This window comes from Apostichopus japonicus, chromosome 20 (assembly GCF_037975245.1).
Source record: "Apostichopus japonicus isolate 1M-3 chromosome 20, ASM3797524v1, whole genome shotgun sequence".
NCBI lineage: Eukaryota > Metazoa > Echinodermata > Holothuroidea > Aspidochirotida > Stichopodidae > Apostichopus > Apostichopus japonicus.
In genome coordinates this window covers 25,752,010-25,767,836 of record NC_092580.1, presented here as the reverse complement: position 1 = coordinate 25,767,836, position 15,827 = coordinate 25,752,010, and the positions used below count along the sequence as shown (strand labels likewise).

The window sequence follows — 15,827 nt, the reverse complement described above, 5'->3', positions numbered from 1 at the left end:
ACATAATAAGGAACGCTTCTATTGTCTTTAAAGCATATGTTTATGTTACTCTTAAAGCACACACCAAGAAAACAACTCACCTTCATGTAAACAAACACAATGAATGCTGCTGTAATTAATTGAATTGGACATTTTTATTTACTTTAAGACTGAGAAAAATTGCGTGCTTATAATACTTCATGAACATCTTATTTATGAAGGTTTTTTCTTAAATTAAGATCCCGTACTGTCACGGAGCAAGTTGGCAATGGTGATTTAGAAACATTTTATTATACGTTTACCTGGTTTCAGATGAATAACAGCTGTATTCTGGAACTTGGCAATCTCTACAGAAGCTGGCGAACAACTAAGTTCTATGACTTCATCACATTGACTTATATGATACTCAGATATTACATAATTGTCAAAAGTATTTGTGGAATGATTCTCATCTGTGTAGCGCCACTCTCTGCTGATGGTAACCCTTGGGCTTTCACTCTGTGCAAAAGTTAATTGGATGTCTGGTTTAGTGTTCAGTAGTGAACAAGAAATATTGCCAATTAGACTTGTTGTACGTTCGCACATTTTAACCACACTTCCGCACCCATCAATGCTAACAACAGATTTCAATGAGTTATCTGAAGTGAAAAGAGCAGAAAAAGTAATATTAAGAGCAAACGAAAATATATAAGCCTGTGAAGCAGCAATTAAAAGAACAATTATTTACATTGTTGAACATTGTTCCATATGTAACAAGGCAATTAATCTAACTACCTTCATAAAAAGGTGTACTTTTATTTTTTTAAATGTTCAAAGGGGTTGCACGCTCAATTATCAATTTTATATCCAACTTTGTAACTCAAACTGAACATAGCGTGACATGTTCAAAACGACTCATGCAATTGACAGAGAACGTAAATTATATTCTCCCTTTACAAGTAAAAAAGTAGTAAATATACCAATGAACTTATCGTCCATTTGTAATCACATTAAGTGGTGGTTTCGTCAGACTATTTCAAATACATGATTATACTAAAGAACAACTTTTGATAAGAGTGCATTTGCAATTTGGTAGTTGAATAAACATGTTTAAGTCACGATTGGTAATACACAACACACAAAAAAAATTGTCTTTGTGTGTGAAAAAGGAAATCATTTCAAGGTCGGCGAAATCAGCATACATTTGGATGCACGTCTCCGAAATGTTTAATTATTATGTTCGTTGTTAGTAAAGCACTAACCGTAAGAAACATACTACTCACCTACAGTAGATACATGTATCACATCCGTGGTAGCCATGACACCTGAGCTAGATACGCATTCGAGTGAAATGTTATAGGTAGGCACAACTATCGACACTAAGTCATTTCCAGAGAATTTACAATTCCACGGGCTCGGGCATCGTGGTTGCATGTGTAACCCCCGCTCCATTATTATGGTTGAAGATCGATTTGAAAATGTAGCACTTAATAGTCCAAAGGGATAATTTGGACGTGGACATGACAATGGTAATGATTTGCCTTCTAACACGTAAGTCACTCTGCTAGTATGATCGTCGTACTGCTTAATGCCTTTTACAATAGTCGATGCACTGGCTACATCTCGAACAGCGATACCAGTCGCTATGCAGGTAAAATATTCCAACGAAAATAGCTTTGTGTCATATTTAAGAGTAGATATTGTGGAGTACAACGGCATCCTGTCAATAAACTTGGAAGTGTAATCTTTTAAGTCATAATCTGTTTGCATGTCCCCTTCTTTTAGTGAACGCCATGATATTTCTACCGGTGGTTTGGTATTGTTTGCGTTACATACCAAAGCGGATTCCCCTTCAGATATGTTTGTCTTCTTACATAATTCATGATCACTAACGAAACAGTCATGTATGGTCAAATCCTTTAATGGTACTGTAATGAGAAAATGAACAAAGAATTAACATATATGCCATTGCACAATGTGAAAAATGGAGCGTCTGCAGGGTTCATACGTTCTATACCAAGGGCGTAACTACCAGTTGTGTACTGTGGAAATGGGGAGGGGGAGTAATATGTTATGTTGTTGAGAGGAGGTGTCTTAGGAGGGGACATTCAAATAGAGATGCGTTATTGAACTATATTCGGCTTTTGGGGTTGTACTTTACAAACAAGTTATATGTTTATATAATGTACTCTGGGGTCTTTCCCCATATATAAAGATGGTTGCGCCCTTTTCTGTACGCTCTTTTAGTCTACCATATTAATGCGGAATATTTTACTGAAGACAAAACCAAACCAAGACAAGACGGAAAAAAGAAACAAAACATAACAAACCATATGTCATGAACAACGTGTATATGCCTTGACAAAAATCCGTTGAATTCGTACAATTGTTTTTTTTTTTTTGATTATCCATAATGAGCCATGGTTTCAGTTTGTATCAGGTATATGATGCATTTCATATTGGGCTACTCCAAATCGTACGAGTCTAATAATATTTGCATATGAATGAGTATCACTAAATTGAAAGTCTATGAGATTAAAGTAATTTAACCATTTAAACGGAATTAAGTCAAATACAGCATCTTCATGTGCCATAACTTAGTATTATCATTTCTTTTTTACTTCACTTTCAAAACCCTCCAAGTTAATTCTTTTTATTTTTCATCATTTTTATTGATATTGCTAGATCCAAGTAATATATTAAGTAAAAGAAAAAGAAAAGCAGTCAGGATAGGGTCATGATATGATACGTTATTGGATTTCCTGTACTCAGTTGACTAAAGTGTGTAGGCAACTATGCATATACAGCAACACGTTTTGACTTGGGTGTTGTTTTAAGCAACAAGTTACTTAAACAATATATCTGACATATATATTATGTACACACACACACACGCACACATACAGGCGTAAGGTGGTTTACGGGGACTCAACCTTTTGGCTATCATTATGGGGACCGTTAGTTACAATGATCACAGAGGCTTCAAACTTTGAATTTGTAATGACCTTTCCATCCAAAATTAAGTTAGGTATTATTTATGTTTTTATTTACTTTTGTTATAGTGTTACTATACAAGACATTCCACATTACTTGTGGGGACTCACTACTGACTTAACACACACTGAATTGGTTTATGGGGACCTCACTGGAAGTTTGTTATTTCAATCATAATCAATGTAGCATGCTTCTGTACCATTGTCAGTATATCATGGGGAAGGGGAAGGGGGGGTGATGAGGGAAAAAATTACTTCACACATGACAAGTGAGTTGGCCACAGACTTGTTTGAAACTGGTATCAGCTGGATATCATTTGAGAAGCACTACTTCTAACTGTTCATGATCGAAATGTGCTTATTATCCATTCCTGGGATGCCGAAGGGGGTATGATGGGGAAAATAGTGTGTTACTTCAAATAATGATCATTAGGGACACATTATAGATTTTGCAGAAAGGTTGATATCGAAAAATGAAAAAAAAAACACTTCAAGCCACATAATTTTAATCATTACCAATGTAATTATATTCCATAGTGTTATTGGAAGTAATTTCTGGGGTGGAGGAAGGGGGGGGGGGGGGAGTGGAGGAGGAGGAGGCATAATGATTGAAAAAGACATCTGGCATTTCACAATTGTCATGGAAGGATGCCATATATTGGTTTGTTGCATATGGAACTTATTTCCTGATACATCCCTCAAATTTTAATTCCATGCAATTTTGAAAGAATGCAATGGTAAATATAGGATAACAATACTGGCCAACTTTTCCAAGCCTTAAGTGGGCACCTTTGTCCTCTCCCACACAGGAAACATTTAATTGAACTGTTTACCTAAATAACAGTTCAAAACCAAGCTGCTGTTCAAACACTCCATGTTGGTTGGCATCACCACTTGACTAAATTTGATTCAAAATAGGGGGATAATTTCAGCATAAGGTGAAGGTGGGGAACCGGGGGGAGGGGGGTAATCCACCTTCCTCCTTGGAAAAAACACAGCCAAAACAACACCCTTCGTGCCCTGTAAAATAGTAGCACAAAAAAAACCAGAAAAAAAGAAGAGCTTTTATACAACTGTGTGGAAACATAGAGAGGATATTACAGATATTGTAGAGGAAGTAGAGGGTTACATAATGAAAATGCATTAATAGGTGTCAGCTTGTAGATATATACAGTAGAATTTTATTCAATTCTTGGCATATGATGCACCCTATGTATCTACATTGCAACAGATTTGTCCATACATGTGGAACTGTTTCAAGACAAATATCAACAGTACATCACTTTATCTTTAAAAAAGTATAATTTTCACTGGTATAATATATGGTATGGTATATATTATATTTCATCATAGCTAATCTTCCTGTCACATTGACAAAGTATGATGTTCACAAATGTTTTGTAAATTTTCTAATTATGCCTTTCTCTTGCATCATAATATTTTCTTTAGTACTAAAACTCCTCAAACACATACCATCTCAGTTTAATAAACATCAACATAATATCAAGATCAATGCATGGTGATATAATACAATGTGCTCAATGGTCTCCAAAATGTATGATAATCAAAGAACTGAACACAAGAAACAAAGATTCTCTGAAATGAATATTGTGCATAGAGCTGAACTTCACCAATCAGTATGATCTGTTGCTATAGTGCTGACATATCCACTATGCAAGAATTGATTGCTTGAAACCAACCCAGCTGACAAAATCCAAGAACATGTTTATTTCATATCCGGAGGTCCCAACACAACATTATATAATATGGAACCAAGCAGCCTTGATATACCAACTTGAGCATTTATATGATAGTACTGTGCCAGACAGCCAGCCCTTGTCTGTAAGAGAGCAGAAAAACAATATCTATGTGAGAATATGATAAAATATTTGACAAAGAATAGGGGAAAAGGTTAAAAGGTAGTGTACTTTCCAAGGCATGCCAAACTTTATAGATCTAGCATATGCAACAGCATATAGCTTAATTGGGTGGTCACCTTATCCCCCATTTCCAATCAACAAGTGGAATGACATCAAAGCATTAAATAGACATTAACATTGAAATATTAGGCCATTATGAAATGTCAAACCCTGAATAAAGTACTCGAAGTATGAAGTACCTGATTCCCCATGGGCCCATTCCACCTGCCCCATGCAATGAACTTCAAAACAGTGTACAATCTGTAGTTTCAAAGACATATCAAACTACAGAAATGTAGCATTTGCTACATAAAATGGTCTAAATAGGGCTCCTATGTCACTTTCCCAACCATCTCCAGCACGACAGTGTACACAAGTCATACAATCTGATATATTATAGAGAAAATAGGGATGTACACTGTTATGGCTTTCTCCTATTGTTCGAGAAAGAATTTTTTTTACCATTTCCAACAGCATAGATTAAGGTGATGTATATTAAATGTAATGCAGAAGGTTTTTTTTCAACTATTAGGGTCCCAATGTGTGTGAGAATTTAATGAACATAGTAATATTAATTTTTGACCATCTTATTTTCACCGTTTCAAAGTTTTGATGTCATTCCAAATTGGTGAACTGCTTAATCTCAAATACATCCGTGTAGAAAATTACCTTGTCCAACTTTTACAGGCTCCACCCATATGTGGAACCATAATGTTGGGCAAAAGGGAGGGGGGGGGTTGCTGGAGGGGGAAACTGGGAAAGCAGCTATATGTAGGTTAGAGCTATCATTAGGATCAAATATTTGAAAGCATAGGATTTTATGTGTATTCATCCTTGTTGAATGGGATGGAGGGTCGGGGAGGGGTGGGGGGGTCCAATTGACTTGGCTGCCCTCTTGGTTGTCTATTTGCTTTTCTCCTTGCTACGTAAAGTTTGATATGTCTTGAAAATTACAGTTTGAACACTATCACACTATCTAGCTCATTGCATGTGGCAAGTGGTGCGGGTTACTATGGAATCAGGTACCGTATACAGGGTCAGACCTCCATAACGTCCTAATATTGTGATATTATGTATAAATAATGTTTTGATGTCATTCCACTAATTGAGCTGAAATGAGGGGTGGGGATGATTGGAAAGCCCTAATCAGAATATATGCTGTTGCATGTGCTACATTCATACAATTTGATATATTATAGAGAAAATAGGGATGTACACTGTTATGGCTTTTTCCTATTGTTTGAGAAAGATTTATTTTACCATTTCCAACAGCATAGATTAAGGTGATGTATATTAAATGTAATGTCGAAGGGTTTTTTTTCCAACTATTAGGGTCCCCATAATGTGTGTGAGAATTTAATGAACAGTCTAATATTAATTTTTGACCATCTTATTTTCACCATTTCAAAGTTTTGATGTCATTCCAAATTGGTGAACTGCTTAATCTCAAATACATCAGTGTATAAAATTTCCTTGTCCAACTTTTACAGGCTCCACCCACATGTGGAACCATCATGTAGGGCAAAAGGGGGGGGGGGTTGCTGGAGGAGGAAACTGGGAAAGCAGCTATATGTAGGTTAGAGCTATCATTAGGATCAAATATTTGAAAGCATAGGATGTTATGTGTATTCATCCTTGTTGAATGGGATGGAGGGTCGGGGAGGGGTGAGGGGGGTCCAATTGACTTGGTTGCCCTATTGGTCGTCTATTTGCTTTTCTCCCTGCTACGTAAAGTTTGATATGTCCTGAAAATGACAGTTTGTACACTATCACTCTATCTAGCTCATTGCGTGTGGCAAGTGGTGTGGGTTACTATGGAATCAGGTACCGAATACAGGGTCAGACCTCCATAACGCCCTAATATTGTGATATTATGTATAAATAATGTTTTGATGTCATTCCACTAGTTGAGTGGGAATCAGGGGTGGGGATGATTGGAAAGCCCTAATCAGAATATATGCTGTTGCATGTGCTACATTCATACAATTTGATATATTATAGAGAAAATAGGGATGTACACTGTTATGGCTTTCTCCTATTGTTTGAGAAAGATTTTTTTTTACCATTTCCAACAGCATAGATTAAGGTGATGTATATTAAATGTAATGTCGAAGGTTTTTTTTTTCAACTATTAGGGTCCCCATAATGTGTGTGAGAATTTAATGAACAGTCTAATATTAATTTTTGACCATCTTATTTTCACCGTTTCAAAGTTTTGATGTCATTCCAAATTGATGAACTGCTTAATCTCAAATGCATCAGTGTAGAAAATGATCTTGTCCAACTTTTACAGGCTCCACCCATATGTGGAACCATAATGTTGGGCAAAAGGGAGGGGGGGGGTTGCTGGAGGGGGAAACTGGGAAAGCAGCTATATGTAGGTTAGAGCTATCATTAGGATCAAATATTTGAAAGCATAGGATTTTATGTGTATTCATCCTTGTTGAATGGGATGGAGGGTCGGGGAGGGGTGGGGGGTGTCCAATTGACTTGGCTGCCCTATTGGTCGTCTATTTGCTTTTCTACCTGCTACGTAAAGTTTGATATGTCCTGATAATTACAGTTTGTACACTATCACTCTATCTAGATCATTGCATGTGGCAAGTGGTGCGGGTTACTATGGAATCAGGTACCGTATACAGGGTCAGACCTCCATAACGTCCTAATATTGTGATATTATGTATAAATAATGTTTTGATGTCATTCCACTAATTGAGCTGAAATGAGGGGTGGGGATGATTGGAAAGCCCTAATCAGAATATATGCTGTTGCATGTGCTACATTCATACAATTTGATATATTATAGAGAAAATAGGGATGTACACTGTTATGGCTTTTTCCTATTGTTTGAGAAAGATTTATTTTACCATTTCCAACAGCATAGATTAAGGTGATGTATATTAAATGTAATGTCGAAGGGTTTTTTTTCCAACTATTAGGGTCCCCATAATGTGTGTGAGAATTTAATGAACAGTCTAATATTAATTTTTGACCATCTTATTTTCACCATTTCAAAGTTTTGATGTCATTCCAAATTGGTGAACTGCTTAATCTCAAATACATCAGTGTATAAAATTTCCTTGTCCAACTTTTACAGGCTCCACCCACATGTGGAACCATCATGTAGGGCAAAAGGGGGGGGGGGGTTGCTGGAGGAGGAAACTGGGAAAGCAGCTATATGTAGGTTAGAGCTATCATTAGGATCAAATATTTGAAAGCATAGGATGTTATGTGTATTCATCCTTGTTGAATGGGATGGAGGGTCGGGGAGGGGTGAGGGGGGTCCAATTGACTTGGTTGCCCTATTGGTCGTCTATTTGCTTTTCTCCCTGCTACGTAAAGTTTGATATGTCCTGAAAATGACAGTTTGTACACTATCACTCTATCTAGCTCATTACGTGTGGCAAGTGGTGTGGGTTACTATGGAATCAGGTACCGAATACAGGGTCAGACCTCCATAACGCCCTAATATTGTGATATTATGTATAAATAATGTTTTGATGTCATTCCACTAGTTGAGTGGGAATCAGGGGTGGGGATGATTGGAAAGCCCTAATCAGAATATATGCTGTTGCATGTGCTACATTCATACAATTTGATATATTATAGAGAAAATAGGGATGTACACTGTTATGGCTTTCTCCTATTGTTTGAGAAAGATTTTTTTTTACCATTTCCAACAGCATAGATTAAGGTGATGTATATTAAATGTAATGTCGAAGGTTTTTTTTTTCAACTATTAGGGTCCCCATAATGTGTGTGAGAATTTAATGAACAGTCTAATATTAATTTTTGACCATCTTATTTTCACCGTTTCAAAGTTTTGATGTCATTCCAAATTGATGAACTGCTTAATCTCAAATGCATCAGTGTAGAAAATGATCTTGTCCAACTTTTACAGGCTCCACCCATATGTGGAACCATAATGTTGGGCAAAAGGGAGGGGGGGGGTTGCTGGAGGGGGAAACTGGGAAAGCAGCTATATGTAGGTTAGAGCTATCATTAGGATCAAATATTTGAAAGCATAGGATTTTATGTGTATTCATCCTTGTTGAATGGGATGGAGGGTCGGGGAGGGGTGGGGGGTGTCCAATTGACTTGGCTGCCCTATTGGTCGTCTATTTGCTTTTCTACCTGCTACGTAAAGTTTGATATGTCCTGATAATTACAGTTTGTACACTATCACTCTATCTAGATCATTGCATGTGGCAAGTGGTGTGGGTTACTATGGAATCAGGTACCGTATACAGGGTCAGACCTCCATAACGCCCTAATAATGTGATATTATGTATAAATAATGTTTTGATGTCATTTCACTAGTTGAGTGGGAATGAGGGGTGGGGATGATTGGAAAGCCCTAATCAGAATATATATGCTGTTGCATGTGCTGTATTCATACAATTTGATATATCATAGAGAAAATAGGGATGTACACTGTTATGGCTTTCTCCTATTGTTCGAGAAAGAATTTTTTTTACCATTTCCAACAGCATAGATTAAGGTGATGTATATTAAATGTAATGCAGAAGGTTTTTTTTCAACTATTAGGGTCCCAATGTGTGTGAGAATTTAATGAACATAGTAATATTAATTTTTGACCATCTTATTTTCACCGTTTCAAAGTTTTGATGTCATTCCAAATTGGTGAACTGCTTAATCTCAAATACATCCGTGTAGAAAATTACCTTGTCCAACATTTACAGGGTCCACCCATATGTGGAACCATCATGTGGGGCAGAAGTTGTGGGGGGGGGGTTGCTGGAGGGGGAAACTGGGAAAGCAGCTATATGTAGGTTAGAGCTATCATTAGGATCAAATATTTGAAAGCATAGGATTTTATGTGTATTCATCCTTGTTGAATGGGATGGAGGGTCGGGGAGGGGTGGGGGGGTCAAATTGACTTGGCTGCCCTCTTGGTTGTCTATTTGCTTTTCTCCTTGCTACGTAAAGTTTGATATGTCTTGAAAATTACAGTTTGAACACTATCACACTATCTAGCTCATTGCATGTGGCAAGTGGTGCGGGTTACTATGGAATCAGGTACCGTATACAGGGTCAGACCTCCATAACGTCCTAATATTGTGATATTATGTATAAATAATGTTTTGATGTCATTCCACTAATTGAGCTGAAATGAGGGGTGGGGATGATTGGAAAGCCCTAATCAGAATATATGCTGTTGCATGTGCTACATTCATACAATTTGATATATTATAGAGAAAATAGGGATGTACACTGTTATGGCTTTTTCCTATTGTTTGAGAAAGATTTATTTTACCATTTCCAACAGCATAGATTAAGGTGATGTATATTAAATGTAATGTCGAAGGTTTTTTTTTCCAACTATTAGGGTCCCCATAATGTGTGTGAGAATTTAATGAACAGTCTAATATTAATTTTTGACCATCTTATTTTCACCATTTCAAAGTTTTGATGTCATTCCAAATTGGTGAACTGCTTAATCTCAAATACATCAGTGTATAAAATTTCCTTGTCCAACTTTTACAGGCTCCACCCACATGTGGAACCATCATGTAGGGCAAAAGGGGGGGGTTGCTGGAGGAGGAAACTGGGAAAGCAGCTATATGTAGGTTAGAGCTATCATTAGGATCAAATATTTGAAAGCATAGGATGTTATGTGTATTCATCCTTGTTGAATGGGATGGAGGGTCGGGGAGGGGTGAGGGGGGTCCAATTGACTTGGTTGCCCTATTGGTCGTCTATTTGCTTTTCTCCCTGCTACGTAAAGTTTGATATGTCCTGAAAATGACAGTTTGTACACTATCACTCTATCTAGCTCATTGCGTGTGGCAAGTGGTGTGGGTTACTATGGAATCAGGTACCGAATACAGGGTCAGACCTCCATAACGCCCTAATATTGTGATATTATGTATAAATAATGTTTTGATGTCATTCCACTAGTTGAGTGGGAATCAGGGGTGGGGATGATTGGAAAGCCCTAATCAGAATATATGCTGTTGCATGTGCTACATTCATACAATTTGATATATTATAGAGAAAATAGGGATGTACACTGTTATGGCTTTCTCCTATTGTTTGAGAAAGATTTTTTTTTACCATTTCCAACAGCATAGATTAAGGTGATGTATATTAAATGTAATGTCGAAGGTTTTTTTTTTCAACTATTAGGGTCCCCATAATGTGTGTGAGAATTTAATGAACAGTCTAATATTAATTTTTGACCATCTTATTTTCACCGTTTCAAAGTTTTGATGTCATTCAAATTGATGAACTGCTTAATCTCAAATACATCAGTGTAGAAAATGATCTTGTCCAACTTTTACAGGCTCCACCCATATGTGGAACCATAATGTTGGGCAAAAGGGGGGGGGGGGGGGGCGGGGATTGCTGAAGGGGGAAACTGGGAAAGCAGCTATATGTAGGTTAGAGCTATCATTAGGATCAAATATTTGAAAGCATAGGATTTTATGTGTATTCATCCTTGTTGAATGGGATGGAGGGTCGGGGAGGGGTGGGGGGTGTCCAATTGACTTGGCTGCCCTATTGGTCGTCTATTTGCTTTTCTACCTGCTACGTAAAGTTTGATATGTCCTGAAAATGACAGTTTGTACACTATCACTCTATCTAGATCATTGCATGTGGCAAGTGGTGCGGGTTACTATGGAATCAGGTACCGTATACAGGGTCAGACCTCCATAACGCCCTAATAATGTGATATTATGTATAAATAATGTTTTGATGTCATTCCACTAGTTGAGTGGGAATGAGGGGTGGGGATGATTGGAAAGCCCTAATCAGAATATATATGCTGTTGCATGGGCTGTATTCATACAATTTGATATATCATAGAGAAAATAGGGATGTACACTGTTATGGCTTTCTCCTACTGTTTGAGAAAGATTTTTTTACCATTTCCAACAGCATAGATTAAGGTGATGTATATTAAATGTAAAGTAGAAGGTTTTTTTTTCCAACTATTAGGGTCCCCATAATGTGTGTGAGAATTTAATGAACATTCTAATATTAATTTTTGACCATCTTATTTTCACCGTTTCAAAGTTTTGATGTCATTCCAAATTGATGAACTGCTTAATCTCAAATACATCAGTGTAGAAAATGATCTTGTCCAACTTTTACAGGCTCCACCCATATGTGGAACCATAATGTTGGGCAAAAGGGGGGGGCGGGGATTTCTGAAGGGGGAAACTGGGAAAGCAGCTATATGTAGGTTAGAGCTATCATTAGGATCAAATATTTGAAAGCATAGGATTTTATGTGTATTCATCCTTGTTGAATGGGATGGAGGGTCGGGGAGGGGTTCGGGTGTCCAATTGACTTGGCTGCCCTATTGGTCGTCTATTTGCTTTTCTACCTGCTACGTAAAGTTTGATATGTCCTGAAAATTACAGTTTGTACACTATCACTCTATCTAGATCATTGCATGGGGCAAGTGGTGTGGGTTACTATGGAATCAGGTACCGTATACAGGGTCAGACCTCCATAACGCCCTAATAATGTGATATTATGTATATATAATGTTTTGATGTCATTCCACTAGTTGAGTGGGAATGAGGGGTGGGGATGATTGGAAAGCCCTAATCAGAATATATATGCTGTTGCATGGGCTGTATTCATACAATTTGATATATCATAGAGAAAATAGGGATGTACACTGTTATGGCTTTCTCCTATTGTTTGAGAAAGATTTTTTTACCATTTCCAACAGCATAGATTAAGGTGATATATATTAAATGTAAAGTAGAAGTTTTTTTTTCCAACTATTAGGGTCCCCATAATGTGTGTGAGAATTTAATGAACGGTCTAATATTAATTTTTGACCATCTTATTTTCACCGTTTCAAAGTTTTGATGTCATTCCAAATTGATGAACAGCTTAATCTCAAATGCATCAGTGTAGAAAATGATCTTGTCCAACTTTTACAGGTTCCACCCATATGTGGAACCATAATGTTGGGCAAAAGGGAGGGGGGGGGGGTTGCTGGAGGGGGAAACTGGGAAAGCAGCTATATGTAGGTTAGAGCTATCATTAGGATCAAATATTTGAAAGCATAGGATTTTATGTGTATTCATCCTTGTTGAATGGGATGGAGGGTCGGGGAGGGGTGGGGGGTGTCCAATTGACTTGGCTGCCCTATTGGTCGTCTATTTGCTTTTCTACCTGCTACGTAAAGTTTGATATGTCCTGATAATTACAGTTTGTCTATCACTCTATCTAGATCATTGCATGTGGCAAGTGGTGTGGGTTACTATGGAATCAGGTACCGTATACAGGGTCAGACCTCCATAACGCCCTAATAATGTGATATTATGTATATATAATGTTTTGATGTCATTCCACTAGTTGAGTGGGAATGAGGGGTGGGGATGATTGGAAAGCCCTAATCAGAATATATATGCTGTTGCATGTGCTGTATTCATACAATTTGATATATCATAGAGAAAATAGGGATGTACACGTTATGGCTTTCTCCTATTGTTTGAGAAAGATTTTTTTACCATTTCCAACAGCATAGATTAAGGTGATGTATATTAAATGTAAAGTAGAAGGTTTTTTTTTCCAACTATTAGGGTCCCCATAATGTGTGTGAGAATTTAATGAACATTCTAATATTAATTTTTGACCATCTTATTTTCACCGTTTCAAAGTTTTGATGTCATTCCAAATTGATGAACTGCTTAATCTCAAATACATCAGTGTAGAAAATGATCTTGTCCAACTTTTACAGGCTCCACCCATATGTGGAACCATAATGTTGGGCAAAAGGGGGGGGGGGATTTCTGAAGGGGGAAACTGGGAAAGCAGCTATATGTAGGTTAGAGCTATCATTAGGATCAAATATTTGAAAGCATAGGATTTTATGTGTATTCATCCTTGTTGAATGGGATGGAGGGTCGGGGAGGGGTGGGGGGTGTCCAATTGACTTGGCTGCCCTATTGGTCGTCTATTTGCTTTTCTACCTGCTACGTAAAGTTTGATATGTCCTGAAAATTACAGTTTGTACACTATCACTCTATCTAGATCATTGCATGTGGCAAGTGGTGTGGGTTACTATGGAATCAGGTACCGTATACAGGGTCAGACCTCCATAACGCCCTAATAATGTGATATTATGTATAAATAATGTTTTGATGTCATTCCACTAGTTGAGTGGGAATGAGGGGTGGGTATGATTGGAAAGCCCTAATCAGAATATATATGCTGTTGCATGTGCTGTATTCATACAATTTGATATATTATAGAGAAAATAGGGATGTACACTGTTATGGCTTTCTCCTATTGTTTGAGAAAGATTTTTTTACCATTTCCAACAGCATAGATTAAGGTGATATATATTAAATGTAAAGTAGAAGTTTTTTTTTCCAACTATTAGGGTCCCCATAATGTGTGTGAGAATTTAATGAACGGTCTAATATTAATTTTTGACCATCTTATTTTCACCGTTTCAAAGTTTTGATGTCATTCCAAATTGATGAACTGCTTAATCTCAAATGCATCAGTGTAGAAAATGATCTTGTCCAACTTTTACAGGCTCCACCCATATGTGGAACCATAATGTTGGGCAAAAGGGAGGGGGGGGGGGTTGCTGGAGGGGGAAACTGGGAAAGCAGCTATATGTAGGTTAGAGCTATCATTAGGATCAAATATTTGAAAGCATAGGATGTTATGTGTATTCATCCTTGTTGAATGGGATGGAGGGTCGGGGAGGGGTGGGGGGTGTCCAATTGACTTGGCTGCCCTATTGGTCGTCTATTTGCTTTTCTACCTGCTACGTAAAGTTTGATATGTCCTGAAAATTACAGTTTGTACACTATCACTCTATCTAGATCATTGCATGTGGCAAGTGGTGTGGGTTACTATGGAATCAGGTACCGTATACAGGGTCAGACCTCCATAACGCCCTAATAATGTGATATTATGTATAAATAATGTTTTGATGTCATTTCACTAGTTGAGTGGGAATGAGGGGTGGGGATGATTGGAAAGCCCTAATCAGAATATATATGCTGTTGCATGTGCTGTATTCATACAATTTGATATATCATAGAGAAAATAGGGATGTACACTGTTATGGCTTTCTCCTGTTATTTGAGAAAGATTTTTTTACCATTTCCAACAGCATAGATTAAGGTGATGTATATTAAATGTAAAGTAGAAGGTTTTTTTTTCCAACTATTAGGGTCCCCATAATGTGTGTGAGAATTTAATGAACATTCTAATATTAATTTTTGACCATCTTATTTTCACCGTTTCAAAGTTTTGATGTCATTCCAAATTGATGAACTGCTTAATCTCAAATACATCAGTGTAGAAAATGATCTTGTCCAACTTTTACAGGCTCCACCCATATGTGGAACCATAATGTTGGGCAAAAGGGGGGGGGGATTGCTGAAGGGGGAAACTGGGAAAGCAGCTATATGTAGGTTAGAGCTATCATTAGGATCAAAGATTTGAAAGCATAGGATTTTATGTGTATTCATCCTTGTTGAATGGGATGGAGGGTAGGGGAGGGGTGGGGGTGTCCAATTGACTTGGCTGCCCTATTGGTCGTCTATTTGCTTTTCTACCTGCTACGTAAAGTTTGATATGTCCTGAAAATTACAGTTTGTACACTATCACTCTATCTAGATCATTGCATGTGGCAAGTGGTGTGGGTTACTATGGAATCAGGTACCGTATACAGGGTCAGACCCTCATAACGCCCTAATAATGTGATATTATGTATAAATAATGTTTTGATGTCATTCCACTAGTTGAGTGGGAATGAGGGGTGGGTATGATTGGAAAGCCCTAATCAGAATATATATGCTGTTGCATGTGCTGTATTCATACAATTTGATATATTGTAGAGAAAATAGGGATGTACACTTTTATGGCTTTCTCCTATTGTTTGAGAAAGATTTTTTTTACCATTTCCAACAGCATAGATTAAGGTGATGTATATTAGATGTAATGT

The 15,827-nt window shown here is 37.4% G+C and overlaps 1 protein-coding gene across 5 annotated transcripts in view; it reads right to left on the bottom strand.

Moving 5' to 3' along the window:
• Window positions 1-15,827, bottom strand: part of LOC139961284 (uncharacterized) — a 210,609-nt gene that overhangs the window by 19,650 nt on the left and 175,132 nt on the right. For all 5 annotated transcript variants that reach the window (XM_071960398.1, XM_071960397.1, XM_071960395.1 and 2 more), the window contains 2 exons: window positions 1,242-1,886; window positions 282-617 (listed from right to left, as the gene is read on the bottom strand). In XM_071960398.1, coding sequence (XP_071816499.1) covers window positions 282-617; window positions 1,242-1,886 — 981 coding nt within the window. The remainder of the gene's footprint in view (window positions 1-281; window positions 618-1,241; window positions 1,887-15,827) is intronic.